Source organism: Phyllostomus hastatus, unplaced genomic scaffold (assembly GCF_019186645.2).
Source record: "Phyllostomus hastatus isolate PE091 unplaced genomic scaffold, TTU_PhHast_1.1 phas_scaffold_585, whole genome shotgun sequence".
NCBI classification, from domain to species: Eukaryota; Metazoa; Chordata; class Mammalia; order Chiroptera; family Phyllostomidae; genus Phyllostomus; species Phyllostomus hastatus.
This window is the reverse complement of record NW_025334037.1, coordinates 18716529-18735774: the sequence shown is the minus strand read 5'-3', so window position 1 is coordinate 18735774 and position 19246 is coordinate 18716529. Positions and strand designations below refer to the sequence as shown.

Here is a 19246-nt window from a genome sequence, read left to right as displayed (position 1 = left end):
AAACAAAAAGCCCACATGAAGTTACGAATTTCTCCCGTGTAAAGACTATCAATTATATCTTAAAAAATATTTGACATATAGCATATTGGTGCATCATTTTAGTTTCCCCTACCTTTCATTAAAGGTGTAAGTTTAAACAGATGAAGTTCAGTCTTGTTTTAAGTTGTTGGTTTTATTGTAAGGTTGAACAACTTCAAATTGTATTTTATTGCTTGTATATTTACTAAATATATCTTGACAGTCCAGTAGTTCCAAAATAATTATTAACATGGATGAAAAGATGTTAAAGATTTTAGCTCTAATGACCAAGAAATACATGACATGAACAGATATGAACTAGTGACCAGGCTAAGAGGGAGGGTGGGGAGGGGAAATGTGAGAGTAAAAGAGGAGGAATAAAGCAAAGAACTTATAGATTAAAAGAGACTTAAGAAGCACATTAACCAATTGCAAGTTTTGGACCTAAGTTGGATCCCTATTTCAATAAACTGTCAAAATCATTTAAGATGAGAAAATTTGAACACTGACCGCACATTTGATGATATTAAGGAATTGTGGGTCTGTGTATGTGTGATACTGTGGTTATGTTTTCAATATTCATATCTTTTAGTCAAACATACTGAAATGTATAGGTGAAGTTATAAGATGTCTGAAATTTGCTGGGGTGAGACCAAGGAATGGGTGGGGGTACAGATGAAACAAGACTGGCCATGAGCTGACAGTTGTTGAAACTGGGTAAGTGCATGCGAGTTCAATATTCTATTCTCCATATATATTATTTGGAATTTTCCACAATAAGTTTTAAAGGATGGTAAAGTTTTCAAAAGCATTAGGAAAGTTCAGTTTCTGACTTGTCTACAGTTTATGGTAATTAGCGAATTCATCAAATCGTGTATCAGTAAGGAAACCTGTTAAGATACAAACCACACTCCTATTGATTTATAATTATGGAGATCATTGTTTAATACTTATGTAAACACTATAATATATCATTAAATTCCTATGATGTTCTAATAATGTATTGTGCACAATTATCAGCTCACCTAAGAGAGGTCAATACTCAACAGCAATATACCATCTAATAACTCAGTTTCAGACACAAAAGGTTATACCAAAAAAAAGTTTTATTAAGTAGAGTTTCATATTTAGAAGAACATTCAAAATTACAAATGTGATTGGATCTTTAGGATACATAACGCTTAAAATACACAAATTATATACAGACATTAGAAACTCAGTCTCCAAAATATTCAATAAAGATGTCTGGGTGACACTTATAAAATTGACCTAACAATTTTTTCTTCTCTTTGGCAGGCAATTTTGGATCCTTATCAATAGTTTTTAATAAATTCAGTAGCTCATCCTTGGTTGTCTTCTGTGTATGGTCAGAATAATCACTTTGATCAATTCTCTGGCAAAAAATATATCCTTAAATATTAAAAGTAAAAAGTGCAGTTAATAAATTGATTCTTTAGATTTAAGGACAAAAATCAAGCAAAATCAAGCAGTATCTTTATATTTATGTTCCCCATTTTGTAAAATGCACTGAAGATGCTAAGCACTGCTGATTTCTAACCCTGGTCAAGCAATTTTTGAGCAAAAAGAGGCTCTCTACTAAGTTTGAGGAAATTGTTTAAAGTTTAGTTGTAATTAAAGTACAACTACTTCTAGCAAAACACTTTCAAATAAACAGTAGGAATATATCTTTGGAAGATTATGAAAATAGTATTTTTCAGGTTACCTGTGTCTCTGTTTGGATCTCTTCCATTCTGAATGGCCATGAGCTTAACACTGACAATTTTATGTAGAGTTCCAGGAATCTTAAAAAAAAAATCAGACAGAGAAAGAGAAAGAAGAGACATCAGACATTATTCAAATTCATTTTAATCTAGTGATCTGTTACATAAGCTCAGATTAACTATCATAGTTTTACCTTAAAAACATCTTTTTGATGATCCATTAAAAAGAGTACCAGAAGGTCAGTTTTGCCTTTAGATAAATTTTTATTGTCAACAATAGCTTTTGAGAATATCCTTTTCACAACCATTCGGTTGTCACTCTATAAAAAGAAAACAAAAACATGCCCAATGGTAAATATTTAGAGATTCAATATAAAAGGCAGTATCAAATATTAATAGCTATTATCCATTTCAGCATACATGATGCTGATGATGGAATAATCTGACATGTGGGTCCTATAGGTATTAAGGATACTGAATACAATTAATATTTAGACAAAAGACTTACTTCTTTCTGTAGTTTAAATTCAGAATGATGTGCTGCAACAGCCATGAAATACAGTAGCCTTCTAAATTCTTCTCTATTTTGGGAATCCAGAAGCTTTATAAAGAGCTGAGTAGCTTCTAATGCTATTTCAGTCTTCCCATTCACTTTAGCCAAAGGAAAAAGTACTTTTAATTTTGACCAAATATGACTATATTAAAGGGAACAATATTCAAATTAAAGCTTAAGCTAAAAAGTAAACTTAAAACAACTTTCAAAAGTAAAACAAAAAGACTAGGATTTACAATAAACAACCAATACCGTCAAGGAAGAGTATTTTCAAATTGGCAACTAATACCCTACATCCTTGTAATACAATAATTTTAGGATGTTACATCTAACTCTTGGCTTTGTACATAAATTCCCAGCCTGTTTTTCATTATTCAGTACATTCCAAGGGTACCCTGTTTGTACAATATTGATGTATCCAATTCTATCTGAGAAAAATAGAAAGGATCTGCAAATCCCCCAATTTGTTTTCAATAAACCATGTGGAAGAGTCTGGTTTATCAGTAGAAAGACAAAGCAGAGTGTCTGCCAATTCTGAAGAGACTGGAGGGGGAGTGGTGGTGGTACTGGTGGTACTGCTTTAGAAAGAAGAGAACTGCTGCTCTGTGCTTAATAAGCTTCCAGTGAATGAGAGCAGCATTCTCCTGTGGCCACCAGAAGTTAGAGCCAACTTTATAGCTTATTGAAGTCTTTTTCCAAATGGTCCCTAGAAGTTTTGGAATAAACGTACTTTCCATGAAATCAATCCAGATCCACTCCCAGCTTGAAGTTGTAACATTCTGATTAATTTTGAGGGCAATTAACTTTTTCTTGTTTCACCCAAAAGACAAATTCTAGTATCTATTCAGATCTTACTTACCTAAGAGTTCTGCAATTCCATTATGAACATCACATAAGTGATTCAACAGAGGTTCCCTGTTACTGTAATATTGGCCAATGGCATTAAACAGAAGTTCTTTAACTAAGTCTATTCTATCTGGTTGCTCAGGAAAGTTTCTGCTGATGTCCACCACCATCTGGTCTGGAAGGTATTCCAAGCAGTCAGTTGCTGCAGAGAGCCACTCATCTTCCCTGTGAGCGGGGAGGAGGAAAGAACCATTTTAAAAAGCAAAGAGTAACAGATACACATACAGTACCCAATTTACTAGCTATTTCAAGTTTGCCACCAGGATAAATTTCTATACACTTAGATCAAGATATGTATAACTGTTTTTAATATATAGCTAGGTCACATATCACGGATAAAAGGTGTGGCTTATTATGTATCTTTTTCTTACATTTAAAAAAAGTGAAAACACAAGCTATCCAGTACAATATAGAACAGAAAAGGACATCAAAATTTACATTCTATTTTTTACATTTACAGTGAAGACAAACTCTAAGTTACTTGCTCTGAGGGTCTCAGGCAAGACGAGAGCCCAGATCTAACTTCTAGACCACTGTTTTTCTAATGTAGTGTTTTTCACTACAGAGCTTTGTGTATGACCTATCATCTCCCACTTTGGCTAGGACAGAATAGAGAAAGATAAGGTAGAGTTTCAGAATAATTAAATATTTATTACCATTTCTAATAAAATACCAGCTGCATAACTTCAGAAAAATGCTATATTTCAAGATATAAAATAACTTCTAATATTCAATTTGTTAAAATATGTAGTCTAAGAAAAGAGTCATATACTGTACTCTCAAGACAACTAATCTACCACCCAGGTGCATTATTGTGGGCATCACCTCTCTGGAGACCAGTTTCATCAAATTTATAGTAAGATGCAGCTAGACAATCTTGAATGCTACTTCTAGCACAATTTCTGATTCTGTATTTAAAATTTAAGGTAATAATGTTTTCACATTACTTTAGATTGAAGAAATGTAATTTAAATTCTTATAGAATAATAGGCTTCCTATTATACATGCAGAGTTAAATAACTAGTATGTTGGGATTAACTTTTTCACATAAGGTTTTTAAGCTAGCTTTTGACATTCAACTGTTTAATAGTTCATTGAAATGTAGAGTTGGTGAAGTACTAAAAATGTAAGTTGTACTCCTTTCTAACATTTCCATCTTCCTAACTACTGGAACACTATCTGAACAAAATAGTTAAAAATCACATAAGCTTAAAAAGATAAGATTTTAACCTTTAGTAATTTTATTTAGGAAAGGAGCTTCAAAATTATAAGGAATATAGCATTCTTCCTTAAGGAAATAAAAAGCATAATTCACTTATCACCTGAATTTAATTTAAGCCTTTAAACCTTAAGATTTATATTCAGGAGAATAGTAAACAGAGGTGAGAATGAAAGTTACTTTCATTATATTTCTTTAATAAAATTAGTTAATTTAAAAATACATATTTAACATGTATTCCATAGGCATATAAAAGCATATGTGGTCAAAGGAGTCAAAGGATTCTAAGAATTTGCCAAATCTGTTCATTTTTTCCAGGTTTCTTTGAAGACCAGACATCTCTAAGAGACCAGACAGGCCTACATTTTAACAAAGATAAGAAGATGGAGAATAATCATTTTGTTCACTTGATGTGCAAGTAAGTTATATGTGAAACAAAAATGAATATGAAAAATAATGGAATATAAATCACCTTTTCTAATTTTATCAAGGTGATTTCGTTCTTCACTTTCCAAATACTGATAATATCAACTGACAATGCATATCTGATTGTACAGACAGAAAAATTCAAAAGATTATGTTAAACCGTTAGCTATGATCATTTTAAAGCACACTCGAATTATTATATGTATTTCCACATACTGAGAGTCACCATAAGCCTTGAGAATCCCTCGATCCAGATAGTTACTGTTGTTAACCAAGTCAGGCTGCCTCTTAGGTAGAGGAACTTTAGGTGCAGCCTCTTGCTGTTTGAGTAAGGAGTCAAGCAGTGGAAGGTCTACAAGTTGTAGTAGACGCCCAATGGTTTCTTCTTGCCATACTTCATTAACAACTACACAGGAAAAATGAGAGGGTGAAAAGTAACAATAGTTACTAAATGTTCACCACAAATTTGTGTAGGCAGGTCTAAGGTAATAAATGTGTAGCAAGTAGAAAAAAAAAAGAGAGAGACAAAGAGTCAACCTTATGAAGTGGTTTCTTAAAACAATTTAAGATTTGTTTAAAGTGTAGGAGAACAGACTTTGGACAACAGGAATTCTTTTCATTTTTGTACTATAAAAAGCAATATGGCAGAGATAAGCCATCAAGTCATATAACATGTTAATAAGGACTTTGGAAGAAAGAATGATTCATTCAATCTGAAAACTGGTTTGAAACTCTTGGCTGCAAATTATTCCACTCAGGGTTTCCACAACTTTAGGAGGGGGGAGGGAAGGTGGAAATCAGTCATTAAACTATATTCCATTCCTACAGACAAAGAAGAACATAAGATTTATGTTACTATTTTAATGTAACTTCCAATTTTTTATTTAACCTAATAAAATCTCAGGGAAAGAAATATCTGAGAACATATTTAAAATAAAAATCTGCATGCAAAACATTTCAGATTTGAACCTCAGCCAGCTGATAGGACAAAAGTCAGTGTTCAAGAATTGCAACACTGATCTATTTGTTAAAGATAATAGACTTCTGTTAAAACTTAATATAAACAGCTTTAATACACAGTGCGCTCTTTCTTTGTGCTTTGCATATTTAAATTCTAGAAAGGTTAAGATGGAAACATTTTAAATAACTTCATTTGAAGTTAGCCTTCTGTTCCTTACTTGTACCATCTTTACCTTACCTTGTGGAGACAGAGTTGCAGAGAGATTTACATGAGGGGAGTTAGCCGGCTTTAAACTCAGATTTTCCCAGAGATCCTCTAAACTTGCCGATTTTATGTCAGATGATTTAAATAGTGTATCTGTAAACCTAAAGTGAATTATTTCATAAGTGAGTGTTTATTAGTAAGCCTATGGAAATATTTCAGTATGCAAGAGTCAAGAGTTTCTGGAAAATTTATGTGTTTCAGAGCAAAAACACACCCCATTTTAGAAGCATATTCTAAAAACAGAATAAAATACAAAACATCCCACCTTTTTCTAAATCCAGTCTAAATATACATGCACTAAATTCTCCTTTGAAAATTTAGACTCAAGTAATTCAATGAATAAAGTTTAGTCAGAAATAGATATACTTGATAAAAATAGTAAACATACTAAAAATTTAAAAAGCTTTGCTAGGCTCACTGTTTTTATCAGGTATGTATATTTCTGGGACATTCTTTGGTAGACTGTGGTAATCTTTTTCCAAATAATTTCCAAAGATCTACATCCTTTACCCCTAATTCTGAAACCTTAGAAAAATCTTTAGTATATTCAGAACTCATTTGATGACAAAAATCTGTCCTGAGACTACCATAGCTTTTATTTATACCAGTTAGTATGAATATTTTGTTTACTGAAAAAAAATATTAACAAGTTGATTACTACATGCTATCCTAGATCAGTCTAGGGGTATTATGTATTATATATGTACAAAATACCTTTCTGAAATCTCCAAAGTTCCAAATTCCTAAATGCATGAGTCAGGTAGCAAGGTTTTCACATAAAGCATGTGGAATTGCATCTGGAAAGTGTTGACTATGCCCTACCTTATCATATTTCCTTCCTACATACAGTGGAAAATTTTATCATGTTTTAAGTATAGAGTTTTAGCCCTGGCCAGGTAGGTCAGTTGGTTAGAGCATTGTCCTGATACAGTAAGGTTAAGGGTTCAATCCCTGGTCAGGGCACATATAAGAAGCAACCAATGAATGCATAAGTAAGTGGAACAACAAATTGATGCTTCTCTCTCTCTTTCTCTCTTCCATCTCACCCTCTAAAATCAATCAATAAAAGAAATTAAATTAAATAAATATAGAGTTTGAAAATATTTGAAAGTCAATATACCAAAACTCTGACTTTGGGTCAGCTCTGAATTATAAAAGCTTCAATGACCTCTACATAGGTTAGCTGAGGAGAATAAAAGAAAAGTTTTGTTTATAACAAATAACTCAGTCATTCTATAGTCATCACCTACATCCATTCCAATCACTGGGTTTTACAATTCTGTGCTACAGCCTACCTTCAAATGATGCCCTCATCTCCACTACTTCTGCTTCTTCACCCTCATCAGTAGACTGCACTGTTGCCATAGATTCTGAACTACCTGTCCCCCTTAAGTTGACCATACAGCTGCCACGATGACCTTTCTAAAATGTAATCTCATCGTGCTTAAAATCTTTCTGTGGCCTCTCAAAACGGTATGATGGAGCACAAACTCTTTAATATGTCACATGAAACCTATGTATCCTGGCTCCCACATGCCTTTTATACTTCTCATCTGCCAGTCTGCAGAGTCTAGTGATACCCGACCTGCCTGCCTTCACCTTCTGTGTTCTCACACCACTTTGTGCATAAACTCTCTACCTTTACATGATAATTTTAACTTGAAGCAGGAAAAAAGTTTGATTGTTTATATTTTATGTTTAGCAGAAACAAATAAATAAAAGTCCACTTTATCAAATATATCCACAGATCCAGATTTTTGCCTAATTTACTAATTCAAAAGGAACATAAAGCCAGTTAGCATCTCATTAAAAAGTAGACAAAATCCTGCCAATATCCCCATGACACTCTTACGTTATATACTAACCTGGAAGGCAGATGTAGTTCGTTCTCTTTGCCCAGCTGACTGTCTTGGTTAGGTATTGCTGTGAATCTATAAAGGCTGCAGCTACTGTCTTCAAACGTAGGTTTTTTGTCTTTTCTAAAGACTCTGGTTGGAACTGCTTCAAATACTTTGTAGTCCATAAGTGCTTGACATACTCTTACCACTTTGGCCCGAGGAATGTCTACGTCACCAAAATATTTATTCTGAATTAGGTGAGAAAAAATGACGTCCACAGCTTCCGAACCAACAAAGCAGTCATTGTGTCTTTTTAAATGGTGCCTTCGTTTTTTCACCTCCACTTGTGTCCGAAGAGTGTTTATAATGCTGCTCCATACATATGTGGCTCCAAATGGTTTCTGGGCCACACTGAAACCTGGAATGGAAAAAAACATCAGAGTAACCTTATTCATTGGTGATAAGGTCCAAGCAATCCTTCAGCAAAAAGTGACAATTTCCAAAGTTACTAATCAGAAGCAATTATGATGTCAGCTTGTTATTAAAATATTGAATTATTAGTAACAATTCACTTAAAAATTTAGTTTGTACCATATGCTAAACACTGACATATGTGCTTGCATACAGCAGTGAGCAAAAAAAAAAAAACCAAAAAACCAGTCCCTGTGACGGATTTACACGTTATGGGGAGATACTGACAATACATATGTGTTACATCAATGCTAAGGAGAAAAATAAAGCTAGTTGAGGAAGAGAATGCCGTTATAGATGGGATGTCAGGAAACGCCTCTCTGATAATGTGATGAGTTTCTGGGCACCATTTTAAAACCAAGGAAGCAAGCTGTGCAGATACCCGGGGAGAGAGGACAGAGAACAGAAAGAGCAAAGGTCTTGAGAAGAGGAAGGAGACCGGCCAGCATGACCTGAGTGGGAGACCAAGGGAAGAGAACAGTAGGAAGTGAGATCAGACAAAAGTAGAGGTGGGTTTTAGGGATGGGAGGGTACAGATCAAGTAGGATCTTGTGGCAGTTACCAATTATGTGAAGGGAACTCTATTTAGTGCCATTTTATGCATAAAATGAACTAATTTTCATAGCGACTCTACGAGGCTTCTTTTTGAAAGATAGAAAACAGATTCACAGAGGTTGAGTGTAATTCCAGACATTGTAAGAGGTAATACTAAGATTTGGCTCATGTTCTATATAATTGTATTTATTTTTTCTTTGCATTCCTACCCCCATGTTCTATATTAATTTTAAAGCATTTATCCATCAGATAGAATAGATACAGGTACAATTATAGATACACACACACACACAGTTGTTGGAATAAACTAATACCTTTAAAGCTTCCTACTATGCAGGCTTATGAGTTAAGTACATTGTAAGCAGGGAAAACTAACAGTTTGGTTTCTGCCCAGCAGGAGCCTATTGCAGCCTATTGCAAAGATAAGAAAAGCACAGAAATAAAACAAGGTTTTAGCTTAACAAAAAAGAAAGAAAACTTGCTTTCAAAGATTTCTTATCATATTTTCCTCATTGTAACAAACTGATATTTGGCAAAACTACAAAGAAGGAGAGACCACTGAAAGAAAAGGAAATGGACCTTTGGTTTAGTAAGCTGATGGAACTGTAGCTGATCATCCTTGGTGGCTGGCTTGCTTGCTCTTTGCTTTCTCTCTCTTTTTACATAAACACAGACTATGCCTTTTTATGTGTCATACTTTTCAGTGATCCTCTGAATATTCAGTGGTTCTTAATTTTTTAAGTCCATTTTTGTTAAATGTATTACTTCCTTTATTTTTAGGATATTTTGACAGAGAAGTTGAAAACTTATTACTTCCCTTAAGGGAATCTAAGATGGAAAATAATATGTGTCACTACAACAGTAAAGAATAAGGGAATTATAATTAAAGAAATAGCTACTGGAAATTACCTTTCTGCCTTCTTAGATAAAACAGAGTATGTAAGGTGAAAACAAAGATAAGTTCCTGAAGGACATTAAAACTCCCCTTAATGCACTAGAGTCATAAATTTTAAATGGGTCAATTGGAATTCACCTTTTGTGTTGCAAGTAATATAATGAGCATAGTGAACCATTACACTTAATTTTATAGCTACTAGAAATTTTAACATCTGTACCATGAAAATTACTAACATACAAACACACACACACAAAGCCCTTTACTGTTTATTTGTGTATTTCCAATACCAAAGGCCGATGGGTAATTTACTATCTACCCACTATTATATTATTTTAAAGTAATCATTGATTGTTCTTAATTATAAAAATTCCATTTTAAAACTCAAGGTACATAATTCAGTAATAAACTAAGATGGAAGAAACTGATGCCAGTTTTCCAAATATCATGTGAGCAGTTTTAAGAATGAAATTACAGACAATCAACTGGATAAATCAAGGTGGAACTAGATTGACTACTGGTACAGTATTTAGTCTCTACTGAATTAAGCCAGAATCGGGCATTTGATGGACTCTCAAAATATGTCCAGGTCATTCATGGTGTTGAGAACCCCGGGACAGCTGCACTGTTTCCAACCACGATGACTAAACAAAAGGAGTGTTAGCCATTACCATGCTTAACTTCCTAAACTACCAGAGATTATAGTGAAGATGCAAATGAACCTCAATCTGTTCTTCAGTCTTTTTCATATCTTCATCATACTGTTAATAGCTAACATTTAGTACTTACAATATGACAAGCTCTGCCTTCTCTCATTTAATCCTGAAAAACTTCTCTGAAATAGTTATTAATAATCCTATTTTGAAGTAATTAAGGCTTAGTGAATTAAACTAAGTTTCCAGTTTCACAGTTAGTAAATATATACAAACTAGCTTTCATAGATATATATATATATAGATATATATCTATATATATCTATATATATATATATATGTATGGCCACCAACCAATGTTACCCCAATAAAATGAATTTATAAAAAAGCAAGCCACCAGATAGTTTTAGCATTAACTTTCACTTAAGAATTGGATTAAGTGAAAGAGCTTTAAGTGAGCCAATGAGATCAGAAGAAACAAAATACACAACTTTAAGATTTATGAACCCTTAACCGAGCTGTTTTAAATACACTTGGTAGTTAATACTCCTTAAATAAGGCAATATATCATAAATTTTATACTATGTATTGTCCACAGTACACAGGGTAAAACAGGAAAGGAAAATAGCCAGATTCAAGCTTGTAACAATCAGATTGCCCTTTAAGTACCAGTGAAACAGACTTCTGGGCTAGTGATAATTTTAATGATGAAACAAATAAGTCAGCTGAGCTACAAGTAGGTTAGCATACAAACTCTAAAAGATAAGGCTGGGTCACTTATTAATTTGAGATCAATAAGACAACTGAAGTAGGTACGAGGGAAGGGATACACAGCCTCAATGACGTGGAAAAGGCTAATCTGCTCATGGGAATTAGGAAGTAAAGAATAAATTTCCCCGTATTAACTTGCTGCTTAAATATGGGAAATCAGGAAGTTTTGAAAATTGGATAACACAGTATAAAAGATTAAAGAACAGGTTAGAGCAGGATAGTAGGCACCTGTGAGCCATTCAGTGTTTCCACAGTCCTCCAGGCATGATACAGTTCAGCCCTTTCAGGTCCCTTCTGTTCTCACTGACCATTAATTCCCCACCGGTGAATCCTGGGATATTTCCCCTCAAGCATCACCACCCACAGACCCAAACTTGTTCATGTTCATACAGATACTTTAATACATAATATACCCTGGACCTAACAAGTAAATGTGCCAAAACCCACACCAGGATAACCTGTTTTTTACATGCTGACTTCACCAGTTGAACACAGATCCCCCACATGCTGGTTTGAAACTTCTTATTTATCACCATCTACTAGCTGAAATGAATATTGGTGTAGCAGACCATGTTCAGTAAGATGAATTATTGGGATTTCTAAACAGGGTTGAAGAGATCAGAAGTATACAATGAATGCTTTGTAAGCCTAGCAACTAGAATCGAAACTTCAGCTTGTTCTCAAACATCACTTGCATGAGCTTAAAATTCTTTAAAATTTATCACTCTCTACATCTTGATGCTTCCTTAGTTATAGTTGGTCAAGTGTGTTTGAGAATAGTTATGACCAAAGGATCAAAGAATTTGCAAACCAGCTGCAATCACCCTGATAAGAGATTTAACCTCCAGAGGTTGGTTTCTTCATTTACTGCTACAAGAGCTGATGCTATGGTTAAGGCTGGTTTCAGGTCTAAACTGATTGTAGGATTTTAGAAGCTGAAATTACACCTCTCCGTTTAGATATGAATATTGAACACCAAATACAATGTAGTAAGAAATGAAGCATACAAAAATTTGACAATCCAGCCCTGGCTGGCGTAGCTCAGTGGATTGAGCGTGGGCTGCGAACCAAAGCATCGCAGGTTCGATTCCCAGTCAGGGTACATGCCTGGGTTGCAGGCCATGACCCCCAGCAACCGCACATTGATGTTTCTCTCTCTCTCTCTCTCTCTCCCCCCCCTTCCCTCTCTAAAAATAAATAAAATCTTTAAAAAAAAGAATCACTTAAAAAAAAACTTATAAAAAAATTTGACCATCCCAGATAAAAAGCTTTTTGGAAAATGACCTAACAAGAAACTCAGAAATTGTTTTAAACTAGATCTATAACATACTATGCATGCTTTTAAGCACTATATAAATCTGAGCCAGTTAACATTCATTTTTCAAACAGCCTCATCTTTATTTGCTTGAAAACAGTATCTGTTTTTAAAAAGCAAAGACCTGCCCTTTTATGTATTTGAAGTCTACCAAAGAGTTACCAATAATGAAAAAGTTAAATTTCTAACATTGAATTCTGATGTATATTTGTAATGCAACAAATAACTATCTTCACTTCTAAAAATACACACTAAATAATCAAGCTATTACTGAAGTAATTTCCTAAATATCAAGTCATAAGACAGGCTTGTCAGGAAATTACACTTACTCAAGAGTTACAAGGGGATAATCAACCTCAACCATGATCTGTGCAGTCAGCATCAACTCTGGTCCTGCTGCGAAAGCCTCTCAAAGGGCTAAAACACTTACATAATCATTTTGAATAGAGAGATTATGTTAACTGCTTAGAAGATCAATGTACATGTTATAAAATTAGATCCCAGTGTAATATATACACAGAATTACTAAAACATGTTAAAAACGAATATGCAAGAATTTTATTTTCATTTTCAGTTACTAAGCTGTGCCCCCTCCAAAAAAAAAAATTCAAATAGCTCATTGTTGGCAGTTACCACAAAAATTGAAGAACAGTGAGCTACTGCTTTATTTCTTTCAAATTTCCTTATAGCTTACAGAAATTTAAATTATTTAATTGCCTTATAAAGTGCTTTACATAATACAGTTGGTTATTCAATACTTGTTAGTTGTAGATTACTGCCAACTACTAAAAAATTTTAAAGAAGGGTTAACTCAGTAGTTCACAGTGGGTGGTTTTACTCCCCACTAGACATTTGACAATGTCTAGAGACATTTAGGTGCCACAGGCTGAGCAAAGGGGAGTGCTTCTGGCATCCAGTAGGTTGATGGTGCAGGGATATTGCTAAACACCCAATAATGCATAGGGCCAGCCCCCCAAACAAAGCAGATGTCAATAGTGCCAAAGTTCAGAAACTTTTGGTTGATCAAATACTGTTTACACATGGAAACTTGTGTTAATGCAGCAGACACAGTGCTAGGTTCTGTGAATACAAAGCGTAAAATAAGACCATGGGTTTTGGAGTCCCAGAAACCTGGATTCCATTCTTGCCTCCATCATTTACTAATAATGCAGTCTTGGGCACACTGCCTAACTTTGTTTCAAAACAGAGCTAATTCCACTTCTCTCAGTTACTGGAAGGATCATATGAGACAATATAAGTAAAGAAGCTAGCACAGTACCCAGCAATTAATAGCTGTATAACTACAAACAAAGGGGGAAACTCACAATCTAGGAGAACATGATGACATGTGGACTCAATGTTATGTAATATCCTAGATGGAATTCTGGAATAGGAAAAGGAGAACAGGCAAAAACCAAGACTATCTTAGTAAAGTATGGTCTTAGTGAATAAAAATGTATCAATATTGGTTCATTAACTGTGACAAATGTACTATACTAATCTCAAATGTTAATAAAGGAAACTGAGTGAAGGGCATATGGGAACTTGATATACCAACTTCGTGACTGTTTTGTAAATCTAAGTCTATTCTAAAATTTTAAAGGTTAAAAGTAAAAAGATATATAAGAATACTCTAAAACATTTCCATGCACATACAATAAATGAATAAAAAGAAAAGGGAGGGTATCTTTCTTCCTCTTTCTCTGAACTAAGAGGACAGTCTCTGCCCTCAAAAGCTTACCCCTCACCTGTTCATGCCACCTGATGTTGATGTCAAGGTTCGAACAGTATTCAATTAAATAAAGACCACTAGCAGATGTGAAGACAAGATGTGATATATGCCAGAAGATTTAAGTCTGTATCAGAAAATAACAAATATAAATATCCTAAATCATTTAAGATATGAGAATTTTATTTAAGGATTATTTTTTTCAAAAGAGATTTTAAAACATTACTTAGAGAATTGTCAAGACAAAGGAAAAGGACCACATTTGTTGGGCACTAACCCAAACCTGACAATAGATAAACCTGGAGAACTGTGTTTTGAGTGTTAAAACTAGGCAGCTGTGACTAAGTATATAAAAATTCCTGCACACTGATACCAATATTGCAACACTTTTATTGCATATTGGCTTGGAAGTCCAAAGTTTGTTTTCCTCTTATATGGTATTAGAATTGTCATGCTGAATGAAAACTGAGATTGCCTCTGACAAGAAGGCTGCAGGCCTGTAAAAGTATGTAAATTAAATCTCTACTAATAAGAACAATGTAAAAATATGGTAAGAGACCTATCATCCAAAGTAGGCATTGGCCACTGCTTTAATTCATACAGATTAATGAGACAGCATATGGGAAGTACTTTGAGCTCCCTGGAAAAGTGACACCAGGTGAATTCAAAGAATTAAGTTACAGTATTGAGGGATAACAGTATAACATACCACTTTCTCATTTGTTTGTATTAAAAGACAAGTATCTTCGAAGTACTTGCTGAAAGTTAACATACAGACCTCATTTCTACATAAATCAGGCCCCTGGTCATTACAGCCCCTTTATGGTTCAGACGAGTTACTAACTGGTAGAGAAACAAAAGTACAAAGCTGGTTGCCGGAGCACATAGAAAGGGAATGGCAAGGAACCAAGAATGGAGGCTCCTATTACTGTGCTCACTGGGACTGTGACAAGGCAACTAAAGTGTGGAAGAGGGATTAACAAATGCTAACAGGTAGGGTTCCAACTGTAGCAAGCAAAATAAATGAGAAAAGGCTACTGCCTTTTTATTGCACCTGGTATACAGAGAACCAGTGGTCTTTTCCTTGGGTTCAAATCAGCTAAGCAGCACTTCAACTCTTCTCGAGTCATCTACTTAATTTTGAGTAGATGATTCTCTTTTACACCATCTAAGAACCTGTTTACAAATGCCCAAAGCTTAGAATTGTTATTTCATCTATTGGGGAAAACAGGATGCCATATTTTTAATCATGTAAAACTTGGGAATGTCTTTCAGTCAGAAAGTGAGCCTAAAGGTTTCTCATGACTATTTCCAATATTGTTTGATTTTAAATTTTCAAATGAAGTATTTCCCTTCATTTCACAATGTAAAAAAAGAAATTCTGAATGTAGTTATCATGGGCTTCTCTGAATCCTTTAACTTGGTTCAAAATAAGGTCAGTGTTATGATCGTTCTTAGAAAAGTACAGATGAAAAGTAGTTCTATCACAATTTATCACTGGCACTTGAGGATGAAAAGGAGCATTACTAATTGGAAGTCAGCACAAGCCAGGCCTGCCCCCATCTCACCTAAGTCAATTCACTGACCACTGTCACCTGGCAGCATTTTACAAATGAAAAGCTTGTTGTCAGATAGGGAACCAATTCCTATAACACGCCACACTGCAGAAGCAGAAAGGGCAAAAAGTTGTAACTCATCTAAAGGGGGAAAAAAGCCAAGTGTTATCTGGATCTCTTAACTATATTTACTGAGTTATAGACACACTAGAATCGGAGTTTTATAACTGATTATCCTATTCCTTTCATTTTTGGGCAAGAAACCAAGATGATAAGCAAACTGCCCCCAAAGATTGATTAAAGCTGGTGGCAAAATTCATTGTCTTTCCTAATGTCATGTAATTATTATTTTTAAAAAAGTCCAAAACTTTTATCTACTGAAATACTGCTTATCCAGAAAGTGTCTCCCGTGCAAGAACCGTAGCCCCAGCCTGCCAGCCTACCCGGTGACCCCACCCTCTCCGACAGGGTCTTCAGATCTTACCAGGAGGCCTCTGCGCCGGGCTGTGGAGAGCGGGGAGGTTCAGCCTCGCTGCCTTCTCCCGCACGGTGGCCATGGGCAGAGCCGCCTGGACACCACCTCCTCCGACCGCTGCGCTGTGAAGTCGGAGCGGGCGGCCGCCTGTTAACTGGCCCGAGACGGGGCGGGGCTCCCGCCAGCCACGCCTGGGACCGAAGCCTGGCCCAGCAGCCCCGGCAGCCCAGCGCCGCACAGCCCCGGTCACGTGCCTGTCGGGACCGCGAGTAATTCGCGGCCCTGCGCACGAGGAAAAGGTGCAGACCACGCCCTCAAGGACAACGCTGGCCACTCTATACGCGATGTCCAGGTAGAAAGTCTTTCGGTGTGTCCAGCCCTGTGAGTTTACCCCAGTCCCCACGCGGCCCGCATCCCACCGCCGCTCAGCACCGTCCGAGGGCAGGCGAGGGAAAGTGCCCGGCAGGCTGGGACTAGCTGAGTGCAAACCACATCGCATCGGAGATTAGCTCTGCGACTCGGCTAGTCATTTAACTGCTCTGTGCCTCAGGGTCCTCACCTGTGACGTGGGGGTAGTATTAGAACCCGCTTCACGTTGTTTTTTTTTTTTTTTATGAAGATTACATGAACTGTTCGTGTTCAGCGTTTTAGTAGTTGGGTCTGGAACATAAGCGCTTAAAATTATCTAAAGGTAGTAAATGCATCTAGCTTTTCACACATCCTTCCCTGTAAAGAACAAACCAATCTTTATCTGGCCCAGGAGAGCAGTGCTTAGAGGTCATAATCGGGAGGGCATCTGGCAGGCCTTGAGGCTGGCTGCCAGGGTAATTGTTGCTGCCTCCAAAGTAACTGTCAATGAGAAGGGTAGGGACAGAGTTTGCCATGGAAAGAGAATGAAGCCAAGTAAAAAGGGGAGGGAGGGCTGTTAATGCAAGTTGAAACTAGGGAATCCTGGAGTCCATTGCTGGATCTCTGGAAGAATGAGTGATCTAAGAGACCAATAATTTAATTGCCAGATATTTGCCCTTTTTTTCTTTTTGAAATTTGGGAAATTTGCAATTGTTTTAAACCTTTTGGTCTTGGAAGGAGAATGCCTGTGTGATCGGGTTATTATAAATTAGAATGGTATTTAAGTGGGAGTTGATTACTTACTTAGCTTATTGGAATAAGCTCTACATGTGGTTGTTTCAGAGAATACATATTTAAAAGGTGTGACCCTAGGGGCCTGAGTTTACTGGGCAATTGCTCTTCCTAAGATCTAGAAGACTAAGGGCTTGGCCCCGCCCCCCATTTTTTTAACGTGCTGTCTCCCCCTGGTGGTTGTAAAACCCGGACTCACTTCCGTTAGAGGAATTTCCTTTGTAATTTCTCTGTTGGTTACTGCTCAGAGATAGAATTTAGGAGCCGTTTCCAGGATGCAGTAGGCCTGTTATCTCTAGTCTGTCCGATGTTATAACAGCATGAATACACAATTCCATCCTCTCTACCTAGGAGAGCAAAAGCTCATTCTTTTTCTGAAAATAAATCTTGACAAACACCTACATTGGGTCTTTGAAGAGGCTGGTAACTTCAGTGGCCATTTTGATAATTTATATCAAAGAACTTTTGGTAGCTATATTTGTTTACCTCACCTGAAATGTTGTTATTTCCTTTTTTCTACCCAACCACATTCTGTGTACCCCAGAGTCCTAATTCAAATCCCACCTTCTTCACTGGACATACTTTTCTAGGTCACCCGATTTCTTCTGTGACTACTGATGGAACTTATCAAGTACCTTACCATTTAGCCTCCTCTCCCCTTGTGTAACTAGGTACTGTCTAATTATTTCAACACACTCATCTTGATTATCTAACAAGATTAGAGAATTGTCCAGAGCAGGGAACACACTTTAACCTTTTAGATTTCTTTCAGTATTTGTGGTGTTGGGCACAAAGTAGATGTATTGATTTTCTTCATCAAAATACACAGTGCTGCCCTGGCTGGTGTGGCTCAATGGACTGAGCACCAGCCTGTGAACCAAAGGGTCAAGGCACATGCCTGGGTTGTGAGCCAGGCCCCTTGTAGAGGGGCACAAGAGAAGCAACCACACATTAATGTTTTTCTCCCACTCTTTCTCTCTCCCTTTCCTTCTCTCTAAAAAATAAGTAAATAAAATATTTTTAAAAATACACAGTGCTTTAAAATATATCAGCATGATACTTTTTAAAGTTGAATGGTTAGAAACCTCTATTAAAAGAAATTCATAAAACATTATTTTAATCTCCAGCAAGTATCACAGTCAGTTTATGATATGAAAGAAAATTTCTCCCATCCCTTTCTGATCAATCTAGTATATTGCTGCATAGCCTGCAAACTTTTTTCTTTCTTTTAATTTTTTTTCTGTACTATAAAACTACCACTAGCATGCACCCAAGTGGTAATTTTTGCAGGATTTTTTTCACTTCTAATGCTTCAAAATTACTTTTATTGATTATCTCAAATAAGTGTGGCAAGTCAGTATTATGTTTAGCATATGGGAAAACTTCACGTAATCTAAACTTGTCTAAACTAGTCAAGAGGTAGGAAACAGGACAGGAAGTTTGTTTCACTAATCTGTTCTGGCACAATCCTAAATAAAAAAATTATAAACAAACAAAACAAAAAATCTAAAAACCCCCAACACCTCTGGTTTCTCTAGCAATGTAAACCAATGATGAGAGCACCATCTTATACAAAAATAAATTCAAGGTGGATAAAAGACTTAAATATAAAACATGACACCATTAAAGTCCTAGAGGAGAATGTAGGTAGGAAAATCTCAGATATTTCACACAGAAACTTTTTTACTGACATGTCCCCTAGAGCAAGGGACATAAAGGAAAGAATAAACAAATGGGACCTCATCAAAATAAAAAGCTTCTGCACAGCTAAAGAAAACAG

At 35.9% G+C, this 19246-nt stretch overlaps 1 protein-coding gene across 1 annotated transcript; it reads right to left on the bottom strand.

Moving 5' to 3' along the window:
- Nucleotides 1-1106: 1106 nt before the first annotated feature.
- DEPDC7 (DEP domain containing 7) lies at nucleotides 1107-16460 on the bottom strand. Its single transcript, XM_045825219.1, has 9 exons — nucleotides 16336-16460; nucleotides 7934-8324; nucleotides 6042-6169; nucleotides 5060-5249; nucleotides 3152-3363; nucleotides 2248-2390; nucleotides 1934-2059; nucleotides 1742-1820; nucleotides 1107-1428 (listed from the first exon to the last, which is right to left on the bottom strand). The coding sequence occupies exons 1-9, from the start codon at nucleotides 16406-16408 to the stop codon at nucleotides 1235-1237; spliced, it is 1536 nt and encodes a 511-aa protein (XP_045681175.1). The 5' UTR covers nucleotides 16409-16460; the 3' UTR covers nucleotides 1107-1234.
- Between the last annotated feature and the right edge of the window lie 2786 nt (nucleotides 16461-19246).